Source organism: Tiliqua scincoides, chromosome 16 (assembly GCF_035046505.1).
Source record: "Tiliqua scincoides isolate rTilSci1 chromosome 16, rTilSci1.hap2, whole genome shotgun sequence".
NCBI lineage: Eukaryota > Metazoa > Chordata > Lepidosauria > Squamata > Scincidae > Tiliqua > Tiliqua scincoides.
In genome coordinates this window covers 4,692,822-4,717,073 of record NC_089836.1, presented here as the reverse complement: position 1 = coordinate 4,717,073, position 24,252 = coordinate 4,692,822, and the positions used below count along the sequence as shown (strand labels likewise).

Genomic DNA, 24,252 nt, shown 5'->3' with positions numbered 1-24,252 from the left:
ATCCACACACCTGAGCTCCGTGAGAGTAAAGTCGGATTTTAATCAGCAGCTGCCTTTTCATTCATGCAGCTTCTACACGTCCGGCAGGTTACGGTAGGCAACTTCCCAGAACTGGACGTAAGGCAACCTTAAGCCCTGCTTGACCGAATCGTAGTTGATGTCGCTATTGATCTCCAGGTAGTGACCGTCCTGAGAATCGTAGGGGACCCAGCCAATGGGCACAGTCGACTCCCCTTTGTTGGGGTCACTGGGAGGGAGAGAAGCACGTAAGTGCTCACTCAGTGGTACGGGACAAGCTTTAAATATCACATTTCTCCCCAGAAGAGATGAGTTCGACAGAACAGATGCCCTCTTCTAAAGTCAAGTTAGGGGATGTTAGAGAATGAGGGCGCAATCCTAACTGACTTTCCAGCACTGACTTAGCCGCAATGCAGCCCCCAAGGTAAGGCAACAAAGATGCCCTTAGCTTGAAGTGGCCCCCTTGACTACCTCCCCACTGCAGGATGCAGTGCACACCACACTGGCGCAGCTATGTCAGTGCTGGAGAACTGGGACTGCGCCCTTAAGTACTACCTGCTAACCCTGCCTAGCCAGACTCCAGTCACATAACACAACCAGAGTCTCCAGTAAAACAGACAGGCAGATCTGTTCCAGGACTCCCTGTGGATACCAAATTTCATGGGTAATGAAATCTGTGGCTAGAGGGTCTCAGCTCTAGACTTTGTCTAGTGGGTCATGATACATTGTCTTTTTTAAAAGTGGGTCCCAGTGCTAAAAAGTTTGGGCAGCACTGCACTAGGGTTTAAAGTAATTGCTCAATGGGTAACAGTCCGTTTGTTGGAGGAAGCCTATAAGGGTCGCTGGTCAGAAGAAAACGCAGGGAGGTAAGCAGGTTTCCTTACCCGGTTCTGGCAAAGTTGGTCCAGTACGCAATCAAGGCCTTGGAGACAGTCCTGTGCTTAGGCAAGTAGCCCAGAGGGGTGGCAAAGGGCTTCCCAAAGACATACTGAAGGTCATCGGCATGGTCAGCCCCTACCCAGCTGGGGTAGAGTGGCATTCGGGAGGGCTGGGAGAACAAGTAGCTGTATGTCTTGGCACTCCTGTAAAGATAGGGGGAGAGCAATGGGCAGACTGTGAATGCTCAAGCATTTAAATTCTTAAATGTATTTACTCACCACAAACATTAAACTTGTGTTTTAATCCAGCAGACTCTCAGTTTGTACCCAGTAAATAATTGTAAAGCATGAAAATTTTTTATTTAGATATTAATTGTGGTGCAAAAAAAAAAGCTCAGCCAACATAGTTCCATCAGCCACACATTATACATCAGAAAGCTGCATGTGACTCGTGAGTCACAGTTGGCCACCCCTGTCATGGATGCTCCCAGAAGGTCAACCACTGAGGCACTGGTTAGACTAGGAACACCTTAGCTTCAAGGAAGGTTGCTTCAGCATCTGCCCTCAAGACTCGGCCCTGGGGCTGAATTCCAGGTTAGTCCCCACTCCTCAAACCCGTGAACAGCCAAGCTTACCCCTCTTACTCACTTGGCATTTCGGTAATGCAGATCAAGCGCTTGCTGGGTCGGAACCAGAAATATGTAGTCGGTCTCAACGTCGATCACCGTCCTCTTCATGACTTCCTGATCCACGTTGTCGCTCCACACTTTGGTGTAGAGGGAGAAGGTGGCGTTCGCTCCATCTACACCCTTCACCATGGTCAGCCCCCGCATAATATGGTATACCTCATCACTACGGAGGGAAAAAGACCAGACATGGAAAGTTTCTTATATAGTTTCATCTCTTGGCAGGGAGCATGCAAGGTTGGGGGGGTGTCGGTCTATGTAGGCGCTCCCCAGGTTAGGGTCACAAAGCCTTTGGGCGTTGTGGTGCCGTGGGATTCTCCAGTAGCCCCTCCTATGTTCTCCTGGGCACCACCACCTTGGTTCTACTGAAATCTTGTGAGATCCAAGAGGAGGGCACTTAAATCTCACGAAATTTGGGTGCCACCATCTTGGATCTCATGAGATTCAGTGAGAACCTAGATGGTGGTGCATGGCTGAGCCAGGAGGAAGAGGCTGCAGGGGTGCAGTGACCCAGGTAAGTTTGGGAACCACTGGTGTATGGGGAAAAAAATCCAGTATCCTCTACCTTTTTCACTTTTCCAAGTGTGGTTACTTTAGGGGCATCATGGGGAGGGGACATCAAAAAGTCAGTTCCACATACACTACCTATAGAGACGACCCTATCCAGGGGTAGGCTGTGATCTCATCTAAGCTGAGTCACCAACAGCACTGCTGTTGCGGCTTTCGTTTGAGACTTGGGTCTGCTCGGTTTACACAGTAGACAGGGCTGGTGAGGAGAAAAAACCCAGAGACACTGGCTTCTGACCAGGACTTCCAGTCTCCCACTTGCTCGGCCTTCCATTCGGCCTGCAAGGAACGAAGGCACATAACAATGGCAGTGTGTGGCAATGGACCACTGCTGGCTACGCAAGGAACACTGTGGCAGTTCACTGCCCACCCCTCTTGTCCTCTGAGCCCTTGAAGGATGGTCCCATGTTGCAGGGCGAGATGGAAAGCGGATCCCAACTCTTAAAACTGAAGACCGCTCTTCTACACCCTGCATAAAGGTTGCTTTCTCTTCCTATGGTCCCCACCACTGTCCCCCTTCCCCTTACGCCGTGATCTTCACGAGTGGGCGGTTGAGCGCGGGCATGTCAATGGAAGCAAAGAAGTGTCCATCCATGTTGTTCACCCCAGCAATGTAGTCAATGTCAGCGGCATTGGCAAAAAGGTTTTCGGGGCGATCCGGGAGGAAGTCCCCATCGACCACCGGGGAGAAGGCAAGGTAATGGACAAGAGGATCTGTAGGGGTGAAGACAGGGAGGAATCCATCATAGCAACAATGAGCAGGTGTTTTTAAGTCTACAGGCACAGGAGGCTGGGTAAGCGGGAGGGCATGCAAGGGGAGAGGGAGCATTTGACACCCCACATCAGGCACTGGGAGGCTTTGGACCAGCCTTCAGGGGTTTAATTCTATCGACAGTAAATCACTGTGCTTGGGCAGTAGTGAGTGGGGAAGAACTAACAAGAGAGGCCTCTTGATTTAGGCCAGGAGGGGCAAAGCACTGCAAGCATCTTAGATAGGGAGGTCTGGAAGCCTGTAGAGCCAGCCCTGGGAGGGGCCGGGAAAGCAGGTGTGACAAGGAAGCCATTTCCAAACCTGGCTACTCTTTAACATCTAGAGATCGAGAGCCAGGATGGTGCAAAAATAAATAAGCTCAAGTTGCCTGTGAGCTATAAAGAAAACCTGGACAGACAGCAGGAGGTAGGTAGCAGAGGGCAGACTTATCTGTTCCCTGTTGATTTGAGAGGACAGAGAAGTCTGCCCTCCTGTGGCTGTGCCCGGAAGTGCGAAAGGGTTGGCAGAAAAACAGGGAACAGAGAAGTCTGCCCTCATGTGGCTGTGACTGGAAGTGCCGGAGGGTCCGAAGTGCCAGAGGGTCCCTGTTTATTTGCCAACCCTCTGGCACTTCCAGTCACACAAGAGGGCAGACTTCCTTGTTCTCAGTTTATTTACCTGCCCTCCTGCATCAATCCGCAGTCCAAACGGCTTGGAGAATCCCACCCGCCCCTCCACACTGCTTGCTCAAAGACTGACTTACACGGCAAGTTGAGCACCTCCAGGTGGTAGGCCAGTGTCAGAGCTTTGGGGTCGGTCACCCGCAGGCAGTTGGCCAGCCTGGTGGTGTTGTCTGTGGGGCAGCCCACTTTCTGTGCCACCTGCAAAGATGCAAGCGGGGAAAAGAAGGCCTCTTTAGCCTTAGAGTTCTATGATCCTTGGACCTACTTTCAAAAGGCTCCTTACCGGGGGGGGGGGGGAGATATGAATTCAAATCAAGAAGAACCCCCATAATAACAGGCTTGAAAGCACATGGGTGGAGATGGGCGACGTTTCAGAACCCAGCAAAGCTGGGAGCAAGATTGCCAGTGGCTGGGGTGGGTGGGAGAGGGGCCTTTGCACCCTCTCCCACGATTAGGTCAACCAGAATACAATCATGCACATTCTGTGGGATCTCTTTATCTGTGGGCTTGTTATCCACGGACTTGAGTATCAGCGGACGCCAAGCCAATGGCTAGATAGCCTCAGAGGTCCTCCCGGACATGACCAGAAGTGCTTCCCAGTTCACCCTGGTGATTTCTGATCACAGCTGGAGGTGGGTTGCACAGGAGCACTAGAGCTCAGGATACAACGAACAGGCAATTATTACGATTTCCACACACTGCTTAGGAGTTTACCCCCCTTGTCTTGATGCCACTTTACCTTGGTAGCCCAGAAGAGAGGGTTCTCCTGTATGGCCCAGGAGCACAGGCCAACCCCACTCTGGCTGATGGCCCGTTTGATCAGCCCTTTGTTGTAAGGAGTCAGCATCTACAGTGCAGGAAGAGGGACAACACACACTAAAACTCAAAGCCTGCTCCTGCGGTCACCTCAGAGGTCACACAACCACAGACGGCAGCCCATCAAGGACCCCACGCACCTGTAAGGAGACACTGACGGCTCCAGCCGACTCTCCAAAGATTGTGATGTTATCAGGGTCTCCTCCAAAGTTCTTGATGTTTCTCTTGACCCAAGCAATGGCCATGTGCTGGTCTTTCAGCCCATAGTTACCTGGGCAAAGAAGAGATGAGCTGTCAGGCAGGTTAAGTCTAAAGAATGTTCAGCTTGTGAAGCATTTGCCTTTGGACACATTCACTAAATCAGTAGTACTCAGACATTTTAGCTGACACCACTTTTTAAAAATGACACTCGGTAGGTATTGGGACCTACCTAGCTTTATAAGACTTAAAACAGAGGTGATCTAGAAAGATACAGTATTTATTTACAAGCAAAATTTCATTTATTTTTTTTATTTGAAAAAAAAAAACTTGATCTATTTCTTGTAATGAGGCAGCCTCAAGCTTCAGGGCTTGAGGGGCCTGGTTGTGTGACCCATCCGTCACCTGCCCTCTCACTACCTGTCACTGATGAACTTGGGGAAAAAAACACATCCGAGAAAAAGAGCCTCTCCCTATATTGAAACAAGTTTGCAAATGGCAGGAGCTCAGCTCTTTGCAGGGCAATTAGGAGCTCTCTGATTTTTGAATAGCCACAAGACTTGAGGCAATGAGTTGCCTGATCTTTCCATTCCCTGTGTTTTTATTGGAGGCTCTACGGGACCCATCAGAAATCAGGTCACAATCCACCAAGTGGGTCCCGACCCACAGTTTGAGAAATCTAGCATTAAATAAATCCATATAAAGAAGCTCCCCAACTTCTGGTTTGCAGCCAATTCTCAAAAGCATTCCCAGGGGCTCCCCAGTGAAACTGAAAGCTCCTGGACTGAAACTGACAAGCTGGGGGGGGGAGTGTGTGTGTTGAAACTGACAACACTGACAGCATCCTAAGTAAAATGGACAGCTACAGCAAGAGAGGGGCATTAAATGACTTGCAAACATACCCCTGGAGCCTAACATGTTTGCCAACATGTGAACTACTTCATGATCAAGCTTTACTAGGGGGAGCTGGAGTAGCACAGTGACTTAGCGATCCAGTTGCAAATCAGGCCTTGCCTAGTTTGAATTTGGCTTCTGCAATAAACTCTGACTGGGGGGGGGGGCACTGCTGCACTTCCAAGTTTACCCCAAGGGACACAGAGGGGAAGGTGAATAAGGGCATAATCCTAACCCATTATGTCAGTGCTTTCCAGCACTGACACAAGGGCAATGCAGCTCTGAGGTAAGGGAACAAACATTCCCTTACTTTGAGGAGGCCTCCATGAGTGACACCCAACTGCAGGATGCAGCACATGTCCCATTGGCACCGCTATGCCAGTGCTGGAAAGTACTGACATAAGGGGTTAGGATTGTGCCCTAATACATATAGGAGCTGTGGGGCTCAACTGGGAACAATTTTCGGCAGGGCCCCAAGTTCACAGTCAAGGTCTGTAGAACCTCAGAGATATGAACACAATTTATTATAGACTTTATATCTCTCCAACAGAAGGGAAATAAAACAAAATGGACACTTAAAAAGTGCATGTGGTTTAACCCATTTTTGCCCGGCCCACAGATGTACACATCTGGTCCCTGTCGAGTACATGTAACATTGGGCAGAAAGGGCTTTAGTGGACCAAATGCTTCTAAGTACAGTTTAATAGAAAATTGCATACATGTAAGCCCACAAACAAAAGAAAAATGTACAGATTACCTTTGAAACGTAAATAGTTACCAAAACCACTTAGTGACTGTGAAATGATTTTTTATTTTTACCCGAGCGCCAGACCCCCTTAGGTACACGGCCCAATTGAGAGCAATAAGTCCAATTTGGCTTAAAGCCCACCCTGAAAACACCCAGGAGGCACTTTACCTGGAAGGTTGGCATCTCCCGTGCTGAGAAAACCCAGGGGTCCGAGGCGGTAGTTGAAGGTGACCACAATGACTTTCCCTCGATCTGCAATCTCCTCTCCATCATAGAGGTAGTTGTTCAGGAAGTTGGCCCCTTGTCCACCTCCCCAGAGGAAAGCGCCCCCATAAATCCAGATCATAACCGGCAAGTTGGTTGACACTGAAGCAGAAAAGGAAGGTGAGAGAGAGGAAGAGAGGGTGGGTAAAGGAGCACCAGCAGGAAAGGAAATGGGGACAAAACTGAACATCATCAGCACCTCTCACTACCCAGGGTTCACTGAGGACTGGTGTCTTGCTGAGACACCAAATTCTTGCTCTGTGGACACATTAGTTGGCAGCTGTGCAGTGTATACGAACAACAGAACAGCTTTGCTGCATCAGGCCCAAGGTCTACGTAAGTCCAGCTTCCTGTATCTCACAGTGGCCCACCAGATGTCTCTGGGAGCAGACATGACAATAAGACGCCAGCTATACCTTCCTTTTTCCCTTGGGGAACCCAGATGTTCAGATACAGACAATCTTCAGAGCCACGAGTGTCCGTCTGGGTGAGCGTAGATTGCATGCACCGATTCTTATACGCCTTGGCCTGCAGGGTACCTAAGTGACAAGAGAGGGGGGGGAAAACTTAACGTACACATACATAAATGATAATTTAAATCTTCTAGAGGGCATGCATTTTGAGAGACGAGTTTGTGGCTTGGGCTTCACATTGCCCTGGAAGAAGTTCCACCATAGCAAGGGTAAGAGAGGTATCCCTGTGGGATCAGGACCTCTTGGGGTTTAAAAAATAAAGTCACCGATGATGATGATGATGATGATGAATACTTATGTACCACTTTTCAACAACAACAAAAAATTCATAAAGTGTTTTAAAGGAAAATCACAGAAGTATTTATTGAATTAGCAAGGGAAAAGTGTCAAATCCAAGCTTGGTACTTTTGGCCACCTCCCAAATTAGAAGACCACATGTGTGTTTTAACGCCTATGAAATATGTACCAAGCTACACCTCAGTCTTCCCACCCCCCAAATGGGGTTAAAGGAGTTTGCACATTTAACATAAGAACATAAGAATAGCCCCACTGGATCAGGCCATAGGCCCATCTAGTCCAGCTTCCTGTATCTCACAGTGGCCCACCAAATGCCCCAGGGAGCACACCAGATAACAAGAGACCTCATCCTGGTGCCCTCCACTGCATCTGGCCTTCTGACATAGCCCATTTCTAAAATCAGGAGGTTGCGCACACACATCATGGCTTGCATCCCGTAATGGATTTTTCCTCCAGAACTTGTCCAATCCCCTTATAAAGGCATCCAGGCCAGTCGCCATCACCACATCCTGTGGCAAAGAGTTCCACAGACCAACCACACGCTGAGTAAAGCAATATTCTCTTTTGTCTGTTCTAACTCTTCCAACCCTCAATTTTAGTGGATGTTGCCTGGTTCTGGTGTTATGTGAGAGTGTAAAGAGCATCTCCCTATCCACTCTGTCCATCCCCTCTGTCCATCCACTCTGTTCATTTCAGAGTCAGCTGCAGATTACAGAGTCTGTAATCTGTTACAGATTGTTGCAAGTAAGGCAAATCCAAAAACTAAGTACGTATAGGAAAAAAAATGCAGGGAAAGACCCTTACCTGGCCAGCCAGGGTGTGGTTGGGGATCTTCAAGAGTCTTCGTCGGTGCAGCAAAGGGGATCCCTTTGAAGATATCCATGTAATCCCCAAAGAGACTCAGTTTTTTGTTCTCCCCTTCTACAAAGCCACCTTCTGTGATCACAATGCCCAGCTAAACGCACGCCACCAAAAAAAAGAGAGAGAATATCTGCTTTAAACGTAGATTGCACCTTACGAGCGCAACAGGCTATCCAGGCAGCTTCTACAAAACATCCACGGAGGAGAGCACAAACCGTTAACACAAAGGCGATAAGGAAACGACCCACAATCTAGGAAACAGCCGGTCAGAGAACAAAGCTAGCTCAAGCCTCTGCCGTTCCAATCCCTGGACTGGAAAAGGGAAAGAATCAGAAGAGTGTGAACTGTAATCAGAAGTGTGCAGGAGAGTGGAGGATTAGCGCAAAAACTGGACCAGCTCCTCTGCCAGTACCTGAACCAGCAGCATGTCTGTGTCAGAGAGGGTGGCCTTCGAAGACCCCTTTCCCCCGACTACACCTGCAAACAGAAATTGGCGTGGATAGAGCAGCTACAGGATACAGAGTCAGGCCACTGGTCTTTCTTGGTCAGTGCTGCCTCTTCAGCTCTTCACACTCATTCCTAGCCCAGCCACTTGAGTGCCTCTTCCCTGGATACACCAGGGGGCAAACTAGGGAGTTTTTGCAGGTTGACCAGGTGCTTGGCCGCTGAGCTCTCATAAGCGCCTTCAAAGGCCCCCACCAGCCTCTTCCCCCCCAACCAATCAGCTCTCCTGCTCCATGACACTCCTGCCTGTAATAAAAAAAAAAAATACGTGCAACCTCCTGGTTTTGGAAGTAGGCCGTCTCTGAATGCCAGGTGCAAAGGAGATCTTTTGTTTTCCCTGAGGAATCTGGTGGGCCACTGTGACATACAGGAAGCTGGACTAGATGGGCCTTTGGCATGATCCAGCGGGATTCTTCTTATGTTCTTTGACCTTTAGTCTTCCAGCTCTAACACTCAATTATCTGAAGGTCTCTCTTGCTGCCCTTTATGCCTGGAACTGCTTCTGTGATGCCTGCAGGTGTTTCTGTGCTCCAAACCCTTTTACTAGGCCACCTTTTCCAAGACATTTTGGGTGCCCCTTTGTCCCTCATTCACTGCTATAGCCAAGCTTAAGTACATGCAACAGAAACCATTAAACACAGTCCCCCACATTTCCCCCGCTTTCATTCCCTCTTCTGCTATCTCCCTTGTGACAATATCATAGAATCCTAGAGTTGGAAGGGAACCCGCAAGGTCATCTAATCCAACCCCCCTGCCTGTAGCATCTTCCTTGAGCATCATCAGCTACGACCTCCTCTCACGTACGCTGCCAAAACAGTAGATCTTAAATCGGTGCACTGATTCAGCCCCCCCTCCCCCCACACGTCCTGGAACGCTCAGCTGTGAGCAACCAGCACAGCGTCCAGCTAACCCATATTTCAAAACCAGCCTGTCATTTCGCACGAGAGGGAGGCTGCTGGGTGATCCCCCTCCAAAGTTTAAAGCCCCCACGAGCCGACGAAACTAGAGGCCCACTTCTTCAACACGTGGCCCTGAAACGGCCTTAGGAAAAATTCACATACATGTCAGTCCTAAATCCAACAGCTCTTTTTTCTACAGTGGGTGCCGGTTTTTAGCGGTTACGCCCAGGGATACCTTTGCAGCCCCCGCTGCCCCCAGGCAGAGGGCAAGGGCGAAACACAAAACTTCCTGATGACCCATGGCGTGCCTTGAATGAACGGGGCAGCCTCCGTGTCAAGAGATGCTTTTATACCCTGAACACAAGACCAGTTATCTCCATGCAGGCTAGGAAAACAGTATATCAGCAAAAACCCCGCCAAGTAATTATCGAAACTGCCGGGCCACCTGGCAAGGCTTCCAAGGATTTCCACGATGCAATCCCAAGGAAGCCCTGGCTTCCTGTCATGCTGGTTGGTTTCTACCCCCATCCAGCAGCTGGTGCTCTCTCACACTCCTTGGCAGGAACCTGTTTATTGATAAAGTTACAGGCAAAACTAAGCCCAGAGTTTGACAATTAAGAGTTTTGACCATTGGAGTTAGAACAGACACAAATACTTCTTCACCTAGCATGTGATTACTCTGTGGAACCTCTTGCCCCAGGATGTGGTAATGGAGTCTGGCCTAGATGCCATGAAAAGGGGATTGGACAGATTTCTGGAAGAAATGTCCATCACAGATTACAGACCATGACAGCATACGCTTCCTCCTTGTTCGAGAAGCAGGCCAGCTCTGAACGTCACATGCAAGGGCATGGGAACAGGATGCAAGTATTTTTTTTATCTTGTGCACTCCCAGAGGTATCTGGTGGGCAGCTGTGAGATAGAGGAAGATGGACTAGATGGGCCTTGAGCCTGATCCAGCAGGGATCTGCTTATGTTCTTAATTACTACTGAGCACATGCTTGTTTTTAACTGCTCCCTTGTCCAGAACAGGTGCTCTGAGCACATGGAGATCAGAAGCTTCTGAGATGCACGTCCAGTTTTTCTTAAAACCTTCTGAGAAGCTTCTGGGATGCATTCTGAGGCTGCGTGCCGCCTCCCTGAACCTCGGAACACCTTCAAACGCATGTCCAGAAGTCCTCAAAGGGAGCCCCCCCCCCACATATCTTATTATCTGCAGGTTTGGTATCTGTGGGGTTTCAAGGAATGGAACCCCTGTGGTTACCGAGGTCCCACCTGTATGATTCTTTGACACACACCCATCTCAAAGAGTTGCAGAGTACTTTTCCTGAAACTAATGAGACCAGCACCTCACTCCCTCATGTTACCTCCACTTCTGAAAGCAAAGAACAATACACCCCTTTTCACAGAGGAGAGAACTCAAAAACTAACAGCTACTTCAGCACCAGAAAGTCGCTGGAGAGTAGGGACACATCTTGTAAAGTTTTTCTTTATTTCAGCTGCCTAGAACTGCCTATTTCAATCTCTGGCTAATCCAACCACACCCAAAAATTTAGGGGCATTAGCTCTTTGAACACAAACAAAACAAGCAACCTATGAATAGACAAAACATCACAGAAAACAAAACAAATTCTATTAAGAAGACAAGAGGAGGCTCTAGAGAGCTCACAGTTTGTTTCTTACTTGGCACATGAAACAGAGTCCTCATGTTCATTCCAGAGGCCTAATAAAGCATCTCCCAAAGTATGGAAAGGCAGTTGGGTCAGTGCTGCCCACACTCACATGAGCAATGTGTTCTTTTCCCTTGACCAGCGTTTGTGATCCAGACAACGGACATCGGAACCAAGCCCAAAAGGGAATGTCTTTATGAGTCAATAGGGGAAGCAGAGAAGCTCACTCCAGGCAGACATATCCTCCTCATCCCAAATCCACGAAATGATCACGAGATTCAGGAGAAATGGCACCAGAGGAATCACCTAGCAATCCACAGATCGAACATGGGAATTGTCGCATGTGGGGTCAACTGTCACGTAACCTTGTGGTAAACAAACACCAGGAAAAGAATCACGCTGGGTGGTTTATAATGAACACATCCATGGATGACGTGAGAGAAATGGATATATACACATCAGATCCACAGATTGACCTGGTTTACCAATCCATTCCCCTGGAGAAATCCAAGGTCCTCACCGGGAATATCTCCACAGGGTCAGCTCTGCAGCATCACACGTAGTCCAGAATCTCCGTTTCCATCTCATTTTCACTCCCATCTGATGGCTTGAATTCTTCTTCTTCCTCCTCCTCCTCCTCTTCCTCCCCGGACTCGAATGTCAGTTGCTCTTTGCCTTCCTCGGCATTCGACGTGCTCGTGAACAGAGCTGCGCAAAACAAGGAAAGAGATTTTTTTTTTTTAATATGGGAGCAAAGGGGGGTCTCCTTTTGTGGCATGGACAGCAAACGCCCCCGAAGCAAGAAGTTAATGGATTCCTGTTAACATTTGATTATTCTCTTGAAGCACCCGTTGGGCTGCCAGCCTGCATGGTGCAGGCGCGAATGCTTATGCAGTGTTTCTCAAACTGTGGGTCAGGACCCACTAGGTGGGTTGCGAGCCAATTTCAGATGGGTCCCCATTCATTTCAGTATTTTATTTTTAATAGATTAGACTTGATGCTGCCATGGTATGTGACTGCATTTGGGGAAGTGTTACAGACCTGTACTGTTAACAAGCTACTATTTATATTCTTTTAACAATGACAGCAAATGGGACTTATTCCTGGGTTAGTGTGGGCAGGATTGCAGCCTAGGATTGTGAAAAATTTTCCTGCTTGATGACATCACTTCTGGTGAGCCCTGACACATTCTCATTCTAAAAAGTGGGTCCCGGTGCTAAATGTGTGAGAACCACTGGCTTATAGCATTCAGTAAAAGGAAGGAACATTCTTCTTGGTGTCACCAGTAAGAATGTAAACAAAATTAAAGGGTGTGGGGGAGAAGTGAGGGACTCAGTTAGGCTTCGGTTCCCCCATATCCGCAGTTTCTTGAATATATCCCCCACAGATACAAAAGAAAGCACGTGTATATTTCTTATTAAGCGCATTCAGGCAGGTTGGGCACCTGACAAAGATCGAGAAGGATCAGCCTCTCCCTGCTTGCAGGCCTGTGGTTGAAAGACAGCCGTATAATGCTAGAGTTGGAAGGCGATCTTCGAGGTCACCTAGTCCAACTCCTGTGCTTGGCACATGCAACCATAACAGCAGGTGGCCATTAAAGATCATGCAGGTGAAGCACTTTGTGCACTTAGAAAAAGTACTGTGCAAAAGCTTAACTAGTATTAAGAAAATGACGGACAGCGCATGGTGGGTTGGGGGGTGTGTGGAGAGCATTTCAGTGAAAACGAGGCAGCTAAGAAAAAGCACATGAGTGGGAAACAGGTGAACATTCCAAATTTAAATATAAGGTGGCTGGCCGGCCCACACCCATTCCCCTCTGGTTTACTCTCCCTGTCATAAAGAGTCATCGTTACCAGGCCTTTTGGATCGGATTATTTGCTTGATCATCAGAGATATGGTGTCCCTCAGGTCATCGTTGGTCTTGGGGAGGCACCAGCCGTCCCGCTCCGTGCACTCCACCTCCATGCCGTCGTTCCGGTGGATGATCTTCTGCAAGCTGGAAGAGACCAGAAGCAGGTCTGAAAAAAAAAAACAACAACAAAAAACTCCTGGTCCTGCTTTTAGGGAGATTGTGGGGAACGGCTGCAGGGTGAGAAAAGTGAAGGCAGAGCAAGGCTGGCCCGATATTTCCCAGGGTACCACCCCCATGCCACTCTTTTCCCCCTTGATCTGAAAAGGAAAATGGGAATGGAGTGAAAGGGCAAGTGTGGAGGAAAGGAGGGCAGTGCAGAGTGGAAAAGCCCAGAGTATCAGCCCCTCAATCTGCACCATGTGTGGAAAGAGACTGGCTCTTCCTAGATGAGTAGCTGCCACTCAAAATATAGGGCAAACATATAGGAGTGCATCCCAAGTTGGGATGCACTCAAGTACCTCTCTAGAGCAGCATTTTTATTGTTTTTATTGTATTAAATATTTTGTAAGCCACCTTGAGGGCCCTTATGTGGGGTATCAACCCCTCAAACAAACAAACAAACAAACAAACAACATTTCTTCCCCATTGTAACGCTTTGCAAGGTCCACCTATTGAACTACCACTGGAAGTAACTGGCAATGATGTCACCAACAGTTACTTCCAGGTTGGGAGGCCAGACTGGATGCAGCAGACACCAGTAAGAGGCTCAGGTGGCTGGGAGTGCTTTTATGAGTGTGCAAGAAGCGCACGCTGGAGCTGCACCCATCGAGCTGAACCTCCTAACACTGCTTGTTGCACTGTGTTGCTGATTTTGCTGCCAGGCAGTGGGAATCCCACAAGTACCAATGGACACCATCTCAAGTAGCACCAGTGATATGAGTGCCACTGGTTGAGAAATGCTGCTCTAGGATCACATCAGCCACCAAGAATGCTTGTATCTGGGTTCTGCTTCATAAGAACAGCCCCACTGGATCAGGCCATAGGCCCATCTAGTCCAGCTTCCTGTATCTCACAGCAGCCCACCAAATGCCCCAGGGAGCACACAAGACAGCAAGAGACCTGCATGCTGGTGCCCTCCCTTGCATCTGACACAGCCCATTTCTAAAATCAGGAGGTTGCACATACACATCATGGTTTGTAACCCGTAATGGATTTTTCCTCCAGAAACTTGTCCAATTCCCTTTTAAAGGCGTCCAGGCCAGATGCCATCACCACATCCTGTGGCAAGGAGTTCCACAGACCACTTCCTGATCACACTTGGGTGTGTTGGAATGCTGGGACCTGGCTTTTAGACAGACAGGTTATCTGTTTATTACTAAAGGCCCCACCCTGGTGCCGAATAGATCGTAACCAAAATGGGACGACGCACCAAGCTCATCCAAGCTTCCAAGTACTCGCTGCACTTCAGAGGTTTGAAACTTAAATGCAGCAAGACAAGGAAAGAGGGCCAAAAAAGCCTTAAAATGCTTTGCTACCCAGGAACTCTAAGGGTTAAATGGGGAGAGTATAGGGAAGAGTCCTAGAGAGGCAACACTCTTCGCGCTGGGGGGGTGGAGGCAGGGCCAGGAGGGGGAAAGAGCTTTCTGTTTAAATGAATGAACTGTAGTGCTGTGAAAGAGAAAGGTGGGGAGGAGAGATTGTGGTGCATGTGGACATAACTGAAAGAGAACAAACTGGGAAGATTTGAATCTGAAAGATAAAGGCTGGAAGACTCAGGCAGAAGACTTCCACCCTTGAAGGCTAAAAATGTGATCTAGAGCAGCCACTTTCAACCACTGTGCCATGGCACACTGGTGTGCCACAAGTGGTCCACAGGTGTGCCACAGGAATTTGGGGGGGTCATTAATATGGTCAATGGGAGATGCGTGTCCCCAGTGGCAGCATGGTGTGCCTTGACCATTTTAGTGCCTTGTCAGTGTGCCGGGAGATATAAAAGGTTGAAAACCACTGATCTAGAGCATGAAGTGAGCACCAAGGAGTTCAGAGAAAGTTGGGCTCCACAACAAAAATCTTGCAGTTTGCACTTCTTGTTTTCATAGAAATGTGACGCACACCTGCATTTCACTCTTAAGTGTTTAAATACAAGCCTCACACCTTCTCCTAGTAAAATCAGCAACATTTTCACCACGGGAGAGACGAAGCTACACATAACGTTCAGGAAAAGACACCCAGAAGGTAATGTGGCTGTGAATTGGCTAAGTAATCTGAGCAACTTCTGAGAACTGGCGTAAATACCATTCCACGTTCAAGTCGCAGAGCTGATAGAACATCTGTCGGTAGGGAGGCAGGGACCCTTCGTGGAAGATATAGATCGATTCCTAATCAAAAAACACACAGAGAGAAACAGGATGAACCTGAAGGCAGAGATACAGCCATACAACTTTGTTTTATACTGGTGGCTTGTTGGCGGCTGTGGAAGGTCTTGGGCCCCCTACAGTCTCAGCGAGGAGGGTAGAGTCTCTCACAAGTATTTAAGCAGCCAAGACAAGGAGAACAGGTAGAGAACTGGAAACTGAGCAGAGGGAGAAAACTGGGAGCTGTTTAATCCACTTCCCTCAGTTTAAGCCCTGAGCCAACAACCCTGAGCTCCCTGCCAGAGCCAGCTACACTTCTCAGCACACTCACAGGAATCACCTCTGAACCTGGCCACAGCTCTACATACCTTTGGAGGATCAGCTACCCCCAGCCGAGTCCTGCTCCTACCCCAAGACAGCGGTTCCCAAACTGTGCGCCATGGCCCCTTCCTACTGGCTATCTCGTGCACTGCCATCTTGGAGCGCATGAAATCTCGTGAGATCCAGGATGGTGGCACCCAAATCTCGCCACCTTGGATCTTGTGAGATCTTGGGACTAAGAATTTTGCAAAGAGACCATCGCCCCGCCAAGACTGCACCAACCACCTTTAAATAGAGCCTTTAAATAAACCTCTCTCCCCCAACAGGAGACAAAGTGCTTAGAATCATATCTCCTTTCTGCAGAGCAAGGAAAAGAAAAAAAGCGAGATCGATACCTACTTTGAGCTTGTACTTGCTAAAAGCTGGCTTTTTCGCATTGGGCGCCCCAGAGGTGCTCAGCCCTTGCTTCAGGTCCTGAATACCGACGGAGTGACTGACTGAAAAGGGCAAAGAGAGAAACCCAAATTACACAAGGACATGAAAAGTCATAGAGGGGCACCACAACACAACACGACTTATTTCCTCCTTTCAATTCATATTTGTAAAAGCAAGGAGAGCACACCCTCCACATCCACGGGGCGTCCAACCGCGGATTTAACCATCCACATGGATCGAGCCACCCACAGATCAATGCGCACACAAAGCAGGATGCACACTCATCTGTCTGCCCCATGCTCCGCTCCCTTCCACTTTCCAGATCTGAAGACAGGAATGGAGGAAGTGCAGAGGACCCCTTTATTTCCTCTTCAAATGTGGAGCGTAGGAGAAAGAGGAGAAGCTGTGGTGGCAGCAGCAGCAGCTGGTGGGCTGCTGGATAAGGGAAGGTGGCATCTGGCATACTGTCCAGGCACAAGAAGACCTTGGGCCGGCTCTGCCTCCATATAGCAGGAACAGGCCAACAACATGCAGACGATCAAGGCAGTGAAATTGGCTTCTCTCACCCATGCCTTGTACTAGGGAACAAAGAGGGCCAAAATGCAATCAGACAATGGTGAATGGTGCAATCAGACAATGGTGATCACAAGGTAAAGCAGCCCCCCATGCACACACCCCAACCTCCCACCTACATAGCATACCTGGCTTTTTGACGGTGATGGGCAAGCTGTAGTTGTAAGTGCTGCGTTTTGCTTTTACAGGCATCTCGTTCGGGGCGTACCCTACGGAAAGGAAGAGGCACTCGTTAAGAAGCAAAAGCACCCCAAGGAGGGAGCCATTACACCAGTGGAAGTTTTCAATTTCTGCTTTGGGGAACTGTTGCAAACTTATGGGGGTTTGGGGTGCTCAGAGTTCTTGGTTCTCGAACCCTAAAGCCCTCAAGGCCCCCCGTCCAGTAGTACTGCCACCACCCTGTATGTGCCAGTGCCTCAGTCCAGGGACACTGAGACCCTCTAGGCTTAACTCTATCCCTTGCAGGCACTGAGCTCTTTCTCCAATTAAAGCTTCAGTCCTCAAGTTACTAGACCTCAATGCACTTGGTAGCTTGCTGAACGGCCAGGCAGGATTCTGAACCTTTGTCCCCAACAAACAATGCAACAACTTGGTAAAAGAGATTTTAGTTTATTAAGTACATAAGGTTACATAAGGCAGCAAATGCTAGAGGCATAAATATCTAGGAAACATATCAGCAATAAAATAATAAAGCTAGCTGGCTATCTCTATTAATCCCTAACTCTCTCCTGGGTCAGCTTCTCTTGTAGATCTTTTTAGCTCCAGGCTACCTGTGAGGCCAGATGCCCATGGTGGACAATGGAGCTCACGGCGTGCAGGATGTTGCACCCAAACACTCTGCCCAAGAAGAACCGGACACACCCCTTGGGGCACTCATTATTATACTTCTTATGCTAATAGCACTGAGGTGACTTCATACTTATTTAGACTGTCCAATCAGAAACTTTTGAGGACAGAACCTTCTCTAAGTGGGTCTGGTTGCTAGTCCTCCTAGTTCTTACCCCTCCCAACTGGAGATCCACAGCTGCACTTCATCAGCTTGATAGGGCGCCTTTCTGTCTGCAAAGGTGCTACATTCCAATGGGTTGCAATTCTTGCCTTTTCTGTCTGTCTGTCCAATGGGTTGCAAGTCTGTCCTTTCTGGCCAGCAAAGGAGAGACAACAACCTGTTTGTTTGTTTACTCACATTTTTGTAGCTAGGAACTGCGAGCCACTTCTCCGTTACTGACTTAGTTTGGTTCAGGCTCCACATGCTAACCTAGGCCTAACGTGTACATATTCATGACAGGAACCCAGAGGTTCCTCAACAAGAAGAGTTCCTTCATGCCATCCTCCTCAAATCCATGGAAGGGGAGCAGCATGAAGGCTGGCTGTGGGTGCCTGAGTCAGCCTCAAGATGGATGGAACACAGCAGCAGTTTCATGGCTACAGGGATCTATTCTTACCATATTTCATCCCGCAGCGAATTCTGAAATCCAGGACTTGGTAGATTTTTGCTTCTGCGTGTTTTCTGGGATCGTAACCAAAACGAACCCACAGGCTTCTCCAGGGTCCTGTTAGCTGCAGGGGCAACACAGGGTTGGAAGCACTGATTTTTAAGCTCTTTGCAACTCTTCTCTACAGATATGCTTTAACATTCTTAATATGAGCAAAGAGGGGGAAAGAGTATTCTCAAACTACAAATATTGGCTCAAAGCCACAGAAATCCAGGGGCCTAGCTGCCATTTCAACACTGGTTGCAGTGCCCTGCTTCCTACTTCCCCCTTCCACTGCGAGTTCTTGCCTTTAGAGAGGCTTATCTGTAAGAAGAGAAAACCTCAGGTGTTCTTGCCCTCTCGGCTTCCTGGCCTGGGAAGCAGGAGGGGAAGAAACTCAAATTTGGTGCTACCAAGTCTTTCTGCCCCCTTCCGAAGCTCTGGATTTCTCAGGGTTATTGTTAAAATTGCAAAGCTGGTTTCAAAACTTTCTTCCCATTAAACTGCTCAAAAAGCTTTTCCTGGGATATCCCAAAATGTGATTTTGGATTTATATACTATGTCATTCCCAAGAAACATCAAGAAAAAGCAAAGGGAGAAAGGTGAGGTCCTCTCCATGAACCTGAGGGGAAACATTCGGCTTTTCCCTTCCCAGAACTGCCTTAAGCACTGATGACGAAATCTTGAAGCTGCTTATTTTCCCCAATTTCCACCCTGTTTCTATTCCATCATGCCAAATTGCAAGCCTTTATTTTAAACTATGAGCCACCCTGCGCATTGGCAGAAAGGCAAGATGCAGTAAATCAATCCATCGTAAAATGTACTGACAGCAGCCGAGAACTTAAGAAGTTGGGAGAGCAACACAATCCCAAGAATAAACTCAAGGCTTCCTGGGACGGGACATTCCCGAAGCAATAATGTTGGCCCCTTACATAGAAGACTGACAATTTCTAAGCTATTTTAGGATCCCACATATATTAATTCTTCCCAATTCTTCTTGGCTGTGCAATTTCTGGTGAAATGCATAGTTGTGTAATTTCCTTCCCCCAAACACTAAACTCTGACTGCTGGATCCACTGCTGTAGGTAATTTTAGCAGCACACTGCAGTACAGAATGAATAAAGCTACTACCCCACCACAACTGCAGCAAAACATCATCAGCTCACCATGTAATATGCTAAATATGGCAGAAGAAACTTAAGCTTGTCGGGATGAATGCTGATGTTGGCCTTGACAGCGTTGCGAGACCAGATCGGGCGACGCTCAAAGAGCTGAAAGAGAAACAGAAAGGAGAGGAGGAGAGAGAAAAAATTAAAACAGGCGTGACAAAATGCGGCTCCCTAACAAGAAGGGAGTCTCCTTTTTAAAATGATCACCATTGGCTGAACTCTGTGACATTGTAGTTCTCAGCATGGAAACAAGAGTTATTCAGGAGGCAGCCATGTTATATATGCGGTCTATCGTTAAGCGGAAGGCCCTAAGCGACACACCCCTGTAGTAGTAGTAATAAAACAGAAGCGTAAGCTTCAAGGTTACGGTCAGACCTACCTTTCTCAATTCGTCCTCTGCTTTGTGATCCACAGCATTGCTGCAAACCCTCTTCCAGGTTCGCTCGGCTGCGTCCAGGGGCTTCACGGGGATCTCCTCATCCTCAAAGTTGACAAAGATGGCATTGTGGGGTCGACGGGCCCTGCTGAGACCGATCAGGTTCTCACTGGACAGAGTGGGGTTCTGGTAGCCTTCCCTAAGAAGCAAAGAAAACATCAGCTGCAAATCTATTAGTTGTGCTCTGCAAAATATTCAACACACCCACACTACTCCACGGCCCTTCCTAACAAGGAAAGGCTACAACATTTGGGGTTCTTCAGCTGTAATCCTACACCATTTAGCTGGGACTAAGATCTACTGAACTCAATTGGAGTAGATACGGACAAGATTGCACTGTTTAGAAAAAAAAGCAAGGGGGGCACAGCTGAAGCTTAGCTCCCCAACTGCAATACTGGGATAATACTACTATACTTAACTATCCTACAGGGATATTGTAATGATAAACACAAAACTATACATGTAGAGTGCTTTGCATACTCAAAAAGTGCTATACAAATGTAAATTATTATTAAGTGGATAACAATGGAGGTTTTGTTCCTTTCTCACAATGCTAAAACAAAGGGACACCCAATGAAACTGATCGGTGGGAGAAGAGAAGGAAGGACTTCTTCACAAGGTACATAGCCTAGGGAACTCACTCCCACAGGATGTAGTGGTGGGCCACAGGCTTACACAGTGGGCCCTCGTTGTCCTTAGGGGATCTGTTCGGTGAATACCAACCCCACGGATAAGAAGGGCCCACTGTCTGGCTTTCAAGGGAGAAACAAATTCACAGAGAACAAGTCCACAAATGGCTTCGAGGCACTTCCAAGTTCAGAGGCCGTTCAGCTCCAAATCCCAAACCATTTGGAGGAAAAGGTTCATTCAAAGGTTAATTCGAAGATTAATTCGAAGCGGTACATAAATACTGTTAATAATAATAATAATAATAATAATAATAATAATAATGTAAAAAGAATTCTCAAGAGGCCAAAAGAAGTCAAAAAGCAACAAACCGGTCTTGAGATTACATTTTCTTCCTGGTTTTGGTCTCAATGAAGGACAACAGTAAGAAGAACAAAAGCCTGGGAGGCATTCCAGGTGCAGCCCCTATTAACTGACAAGCACCAAGATTACGAGACATGGGTCACCTCTGGTCAATGCCAGCTCAGTGGACACCGTGGCATTTCAGCCAGATGCGATCAGCTGTCCCAATTTAGAGATCTACGGTTGGTTCTGGGGGCTGCTTTTATGTTTGACACCCCTCCACTAGGCAGTGGAAGCAGAGAGTTGGCCAGGAAAGGCTGGAAATGGGCTCCCCACTGATGCCTGGAGTAGCTGCCAGAACCAATAGCAGCTACAGGCGGCTAGAAGCGTCCAATGCTTGTTCACCAGTGCCTCCACCAACAACTTCACAAAGCAGCTATTTTCAGTCACTGAGCACATGGAAACAGGTAGAGAAAAAGTACCAACCCTAAGCTGTTATCAATCCTAAATGATTAGCAAACAGCTACTTAGCACCATAAAAGAAAGACACTGACCTATGTTGGGTCTCCGGTCTATAGTAATAGTCTATAGGCGTGTCCAGGCGTGAAAAAATGGGTGGAGGAATATACAATGGCAGGTCATTCATGAAGAACTCCTCTTTCTCTGGCTTGAGCATCAGGACCTTGTCGTACATGGACGTCTGTTTGCCATCGGGCCCAGAATGCACTGCCAAATACTGGAAATCAGACATCCCTGTGGAGTATAAGAGAGAGACAGACACATGAATCCACCCTTACTGCACAGATTACCCCTCACTGCACAACTGAAGGAAACCAATGCGACAAACAAATATCTTGTTGAAACTGAATAAACACTAGCCGATCGTTAAGTATCAGCAAGGTACAGGGGGCCCTGCGTAACGTGGATCCCAGTTTCAATTAACCGTAGATTGGATCCACTGTGCTCCCCTCACTTCTAGAGGGTCTTCTGAGCCCTGCAGAGGCCACATGCGATCACCCACAGCCTCTGCGGGGCTCAGAAAGACTATCAGAAGGGAAAAAAAGTAACTTCTAGGTTTTTTTGACAAAAACCAGGTGTAACTTTTTACGCCTCTAAAAGGCATTATGAGGATACGGGGGGCCCCCCATCTGTGGTTTCAGTTATCCATGGGGGGTTTCTGGAATGGAAGCCCCACCGATACACAGGGGCATGCCTGTACTTACATTTTTGACCAGATGTCAAGAAGGCGTACAGAGAAATTGATAGACTACCCCGATAGTCAAGAGATTACATTATATTATCATTGTTAAAAGCATACGCATAGTAGCCTGTTAAAAGTACAGATGTGTAACATTTTCCCAAATGCAGTCACGTACCATGGTAGCATCAAGCCTACTATATTAAAATAAAATATTGAAATGAATGGGGACCCATCTGAAATTGGCTCGCGACCCACCTAGTGGGTCCTGACCCACAGTTTGAAAAACCCTGGGATAGAGACTTCGTTAAAGACAAAGTGATGAAATCTGATACAATTTACAAGGAAGGGCCTCCTGTGCCTGATCCCCGGGGAGGTTTAGGAGGACACAAAAGGTCAGAGACTCTACCCTTGGCTTCTTCGTAAAAGAATCTCAGGTACAAACCCTCAGGCACCATCTGGAGAGCTGCTGGCAGTCATACTAGCTGTCAGAACAATTACCTTGAAACTTATAAACACTGGAAACAATTCCAAGGATCTCCACTTCAAACTTGACCTCTTCATCACAATCTCCTGCTTCGGTACGCTTCCTTCTAGTCCTCCTCTTCACCTTCAGCAGCATGGAGGATGTTGGGAAGCGGTTGGCACATACCGGGTGACAGTAGGGGTCTTTGGGGCGGAAGTACAGCTCCAGTCTTCTGCTTGGGTCCGCGTAGATCTAAATAGGATGGACATCATACACAGGTAATGATGATTAGCTCTGACGCAACTCCTGCAAGAGATCTCTCTAGATGCACGATCCCCATGACCATCCTTTTCTATATATATTTAAAAGACACAAAGAGACAGAGGCTAAACGTGACCCATGGGATAACCCACTGGCTAAACTTGACCCATTGAAATGTCTCTACTTCACCTTCCACTCCCTTATGCCATCCTTGTGGATAGGCCAGTACAGTCTTCTCTGTTTATCAGCCTGTTCACTATTAGGATTTTTGCTTATCCATGCTGCGCATTAAGACCACTCCTCTTTAGTTGCACCAAGATTTTTGACATAAGGTTCAGGAACCGGAGGGGGGGAGGACCAAGTCCCTTGAGGCAAGGTCTACCTTACAATGCGGGGGAGCAGCAGCTTGCCCCCATTACACTGCAGCCAAGGCTGTGGAGGAGTAACTTGCTTCCTACTTCACAACTGAGGCTGGGGGGGGGAGCAGCTGGGCCCCCCCCACCGCAGCTGAGACGGGGGGGAGCGGCTGGGCCCCCCCCAACGCAGCTGAGGCCGGGGGGGGGAGCGGCTGGGCCCCCCCCAACGCAGCTGAGGCCGGGGGGGGAGCGGCTGGGCCCCCCCACCGCAGCTGAGGCCGGGGGGGGAGCGGCTGGGCCCCCCCCACCGCAGCTGAGGCCGGGGGGGAGCGGCTGGGCCCCCCCCACCGCAGCTGAGGCCGGGGGGGAGCGGCTGGGCCCCCCCACCGCAGCTGAGGCCGGGGGGGGAGCGGCTGGGCCCCCCCACCGCAGCTGAGGCCGGGGGGGGAGCGGCTGGGCCCCCCCACCGCAGCTGAGGCCGGGGGGGAGCGGCTGGGCCCCCCCACCGCAGCTGAGGCCGGGGGGGAGCGGCTGGGCCCCCCCACCGCAGCTGAGGCCGGGGGGGAGCGGCTGGGCCCCCCCACCGCAGCTGAGGCCGGGGGGGGAGCGGCTGGGCCCCCCCACCGCAGCTGAGGCCGGGGGGGGAGCGGCTGGGCCCCCCCACCGCAGCTGAGGCCGGGGGGGGAGCGGCTGGGCCCCCCCACCGCAGCTGAGGCCGGGGGGGGAGCGGCTGGGCCCCCCCACCGCAGCTGAGGCCGGGGGGGGAGCGGCTGGGCCCCCCCACCGCAGCTGAGGCCGGGGGGGGAGCGGCTGGGCCCCCCCACCGCAGCTGAGGCCGGGGGGGAGCGGCTGGGCCCCCCCACCGCAGCTGAGGCCGGGGGGGAGCGGCTGGGCCCCCCCACCGCAGCTGAGGCCGGGGGGGAGCGGCTGGGCCCCCCCCACCGCAGCTGAGGCTGTGGAGGGGGCGAGACAAGAGTGCCCCTGAGCATGTGCAGAGCGCAGAGCGCAGCCCGCTCCCTCCCCCTCCTCACCCGAGACACGCCCTCCTCGCCTCCCAGAGTCAGCAGCATCCTCCCCACGTCCCGCACCACGCCGGGGTACTCCACGGACACCAGCCGCCGCTCGCGACTCAGCTCCGGCGTGGCGACACCAGCAAGGCTCCTGCGGGCCGCCATCTTGC

The 24,252-nt window shown here is 49.4% G+C and overlaps 2 protein-coding genes across 5 annotated transcripts; both read right to left on the bottom strand.

Annotated features, from left to right (window-relative positions):
* Positions 1 to 24: 24 nt before the first annotated feature.
* On the bottom strand, positions 25 to 11,293 carry CEL (carboxyl ester lipase). Its single transcript, XM_066610548.1, has 11 exons — positions 11,221 to 11,293; positions 8,078 to 8,228; positions 6,920 to 7,042; positions 6,408 to 6,605; positions 4,540 to 4,670; positions 4,323 to 4,430; positions 3,664 to 3,781; positions 2,677 to 2,863; positions 1,545 to 1,748; positions 903 to 1,100; positions 25 to 247 (listed from the first exon to the last, which is right to left on the bottom strand). Exons 1-11 carry the CDS (start codon positions 11,227 to 11,229, stop codon positions 73 to 75), a joined length of 1,602 nt encoding a protein of 533 aa, XP_066466645.1. The 5' UTR covers positions 11,230 to 11,293; the 3' UTR covers positions 25 to 72.
* Positions 8,146 to 24,252, bottom strand: GTF3C5 (general transcription factor IIIC subunit 5). Of its 4 annotated transcripts, none has more exons than XM_066610551.1 (12): positions 24,104 to 24,252; positions 22,491 to 22,707; positions 21,346 to 21,544; positions 19,766 to 19,961; positions 19,384 to 19,488; positions 18,188 to 18,302; positions 16,871 to 16,951; positions 16,134 to 16,231; positions 15,355 to 15,437; positions 13,061 to 13,203; positions 11,728 to 11,915; positions 8,146 to 8,228 (listed from the first exon to the last, which is right to left on the bottom strand). In XM_066610551.1, exons 1-11 carry the CDS (start codon positions 24,245 to 24,247, stop codon positions 11,761 to 11,763), a joined length of 1,536 nt encoding a protein of 511 aa, XP_066466648.1. In that variant the 5' UTR covers positions 24,248 to 24,252; the 3' UTR covers positions 8,146 to 8,228; positions 11,728 to 11,760. The 4 variants fall into 4 exon arrangements, with proteins under 4 accessions (XP_066466648.1, XP_066466647.1, XP_066466646.1 ...); XM_066610550.1 differs by lacking the exon at positions 8,146 to 8,228 and adding an exon at positions 11,043 to 11,572; XM_066610549.1 differs by lacking the exon at positions 8,146 to 8,228 and having other exon boundaries at positions 11,043 to 11,915.

Excerpts from the sequence above, each read along its gene's own strand:
- CEL (XM_066610548.1), bottom strand. Across the intron at positions 4,671-6,407 it reads GGGAGATGCCAACCTTCCAG|GTAACTATGGGCTGAAAGAC; the intron begins GTAAAGTGCCTC and ends TTCTTTGCCCAG. Across the intron at positions 4,431-4,539 it reads CCGTCAGTGTCTCCTTACAG|ATGCTGACTCCTTACAACAA; the intron begins GTGCGTGGGGTC and ends CCTGCACTGTAG.
- GTF3C5 (XM_066610551.1), bottom strand. The coding sequence starts at position 24,247 with ATGGCGGCCCGCAGGAGCCTTGCTGGTGTCGCCACGCCGGAGCTGAGT. Across the intron at positions 19,962-21,345 it reads AGACCGGAGACCCAACATAG|GGAAGGCTACCAGAACCCCA; the intron begins GTCAGTGTCTTT and ends TTTGCTTCTTAG. Across the intron at positions 15,438-16,133 it reads TTAGCAAGTACAAGCTCAAA|GAATCGATCTATATCTTCCA; the intron begins GTAGGTATCGAT and ends TTTTTTGATTAG.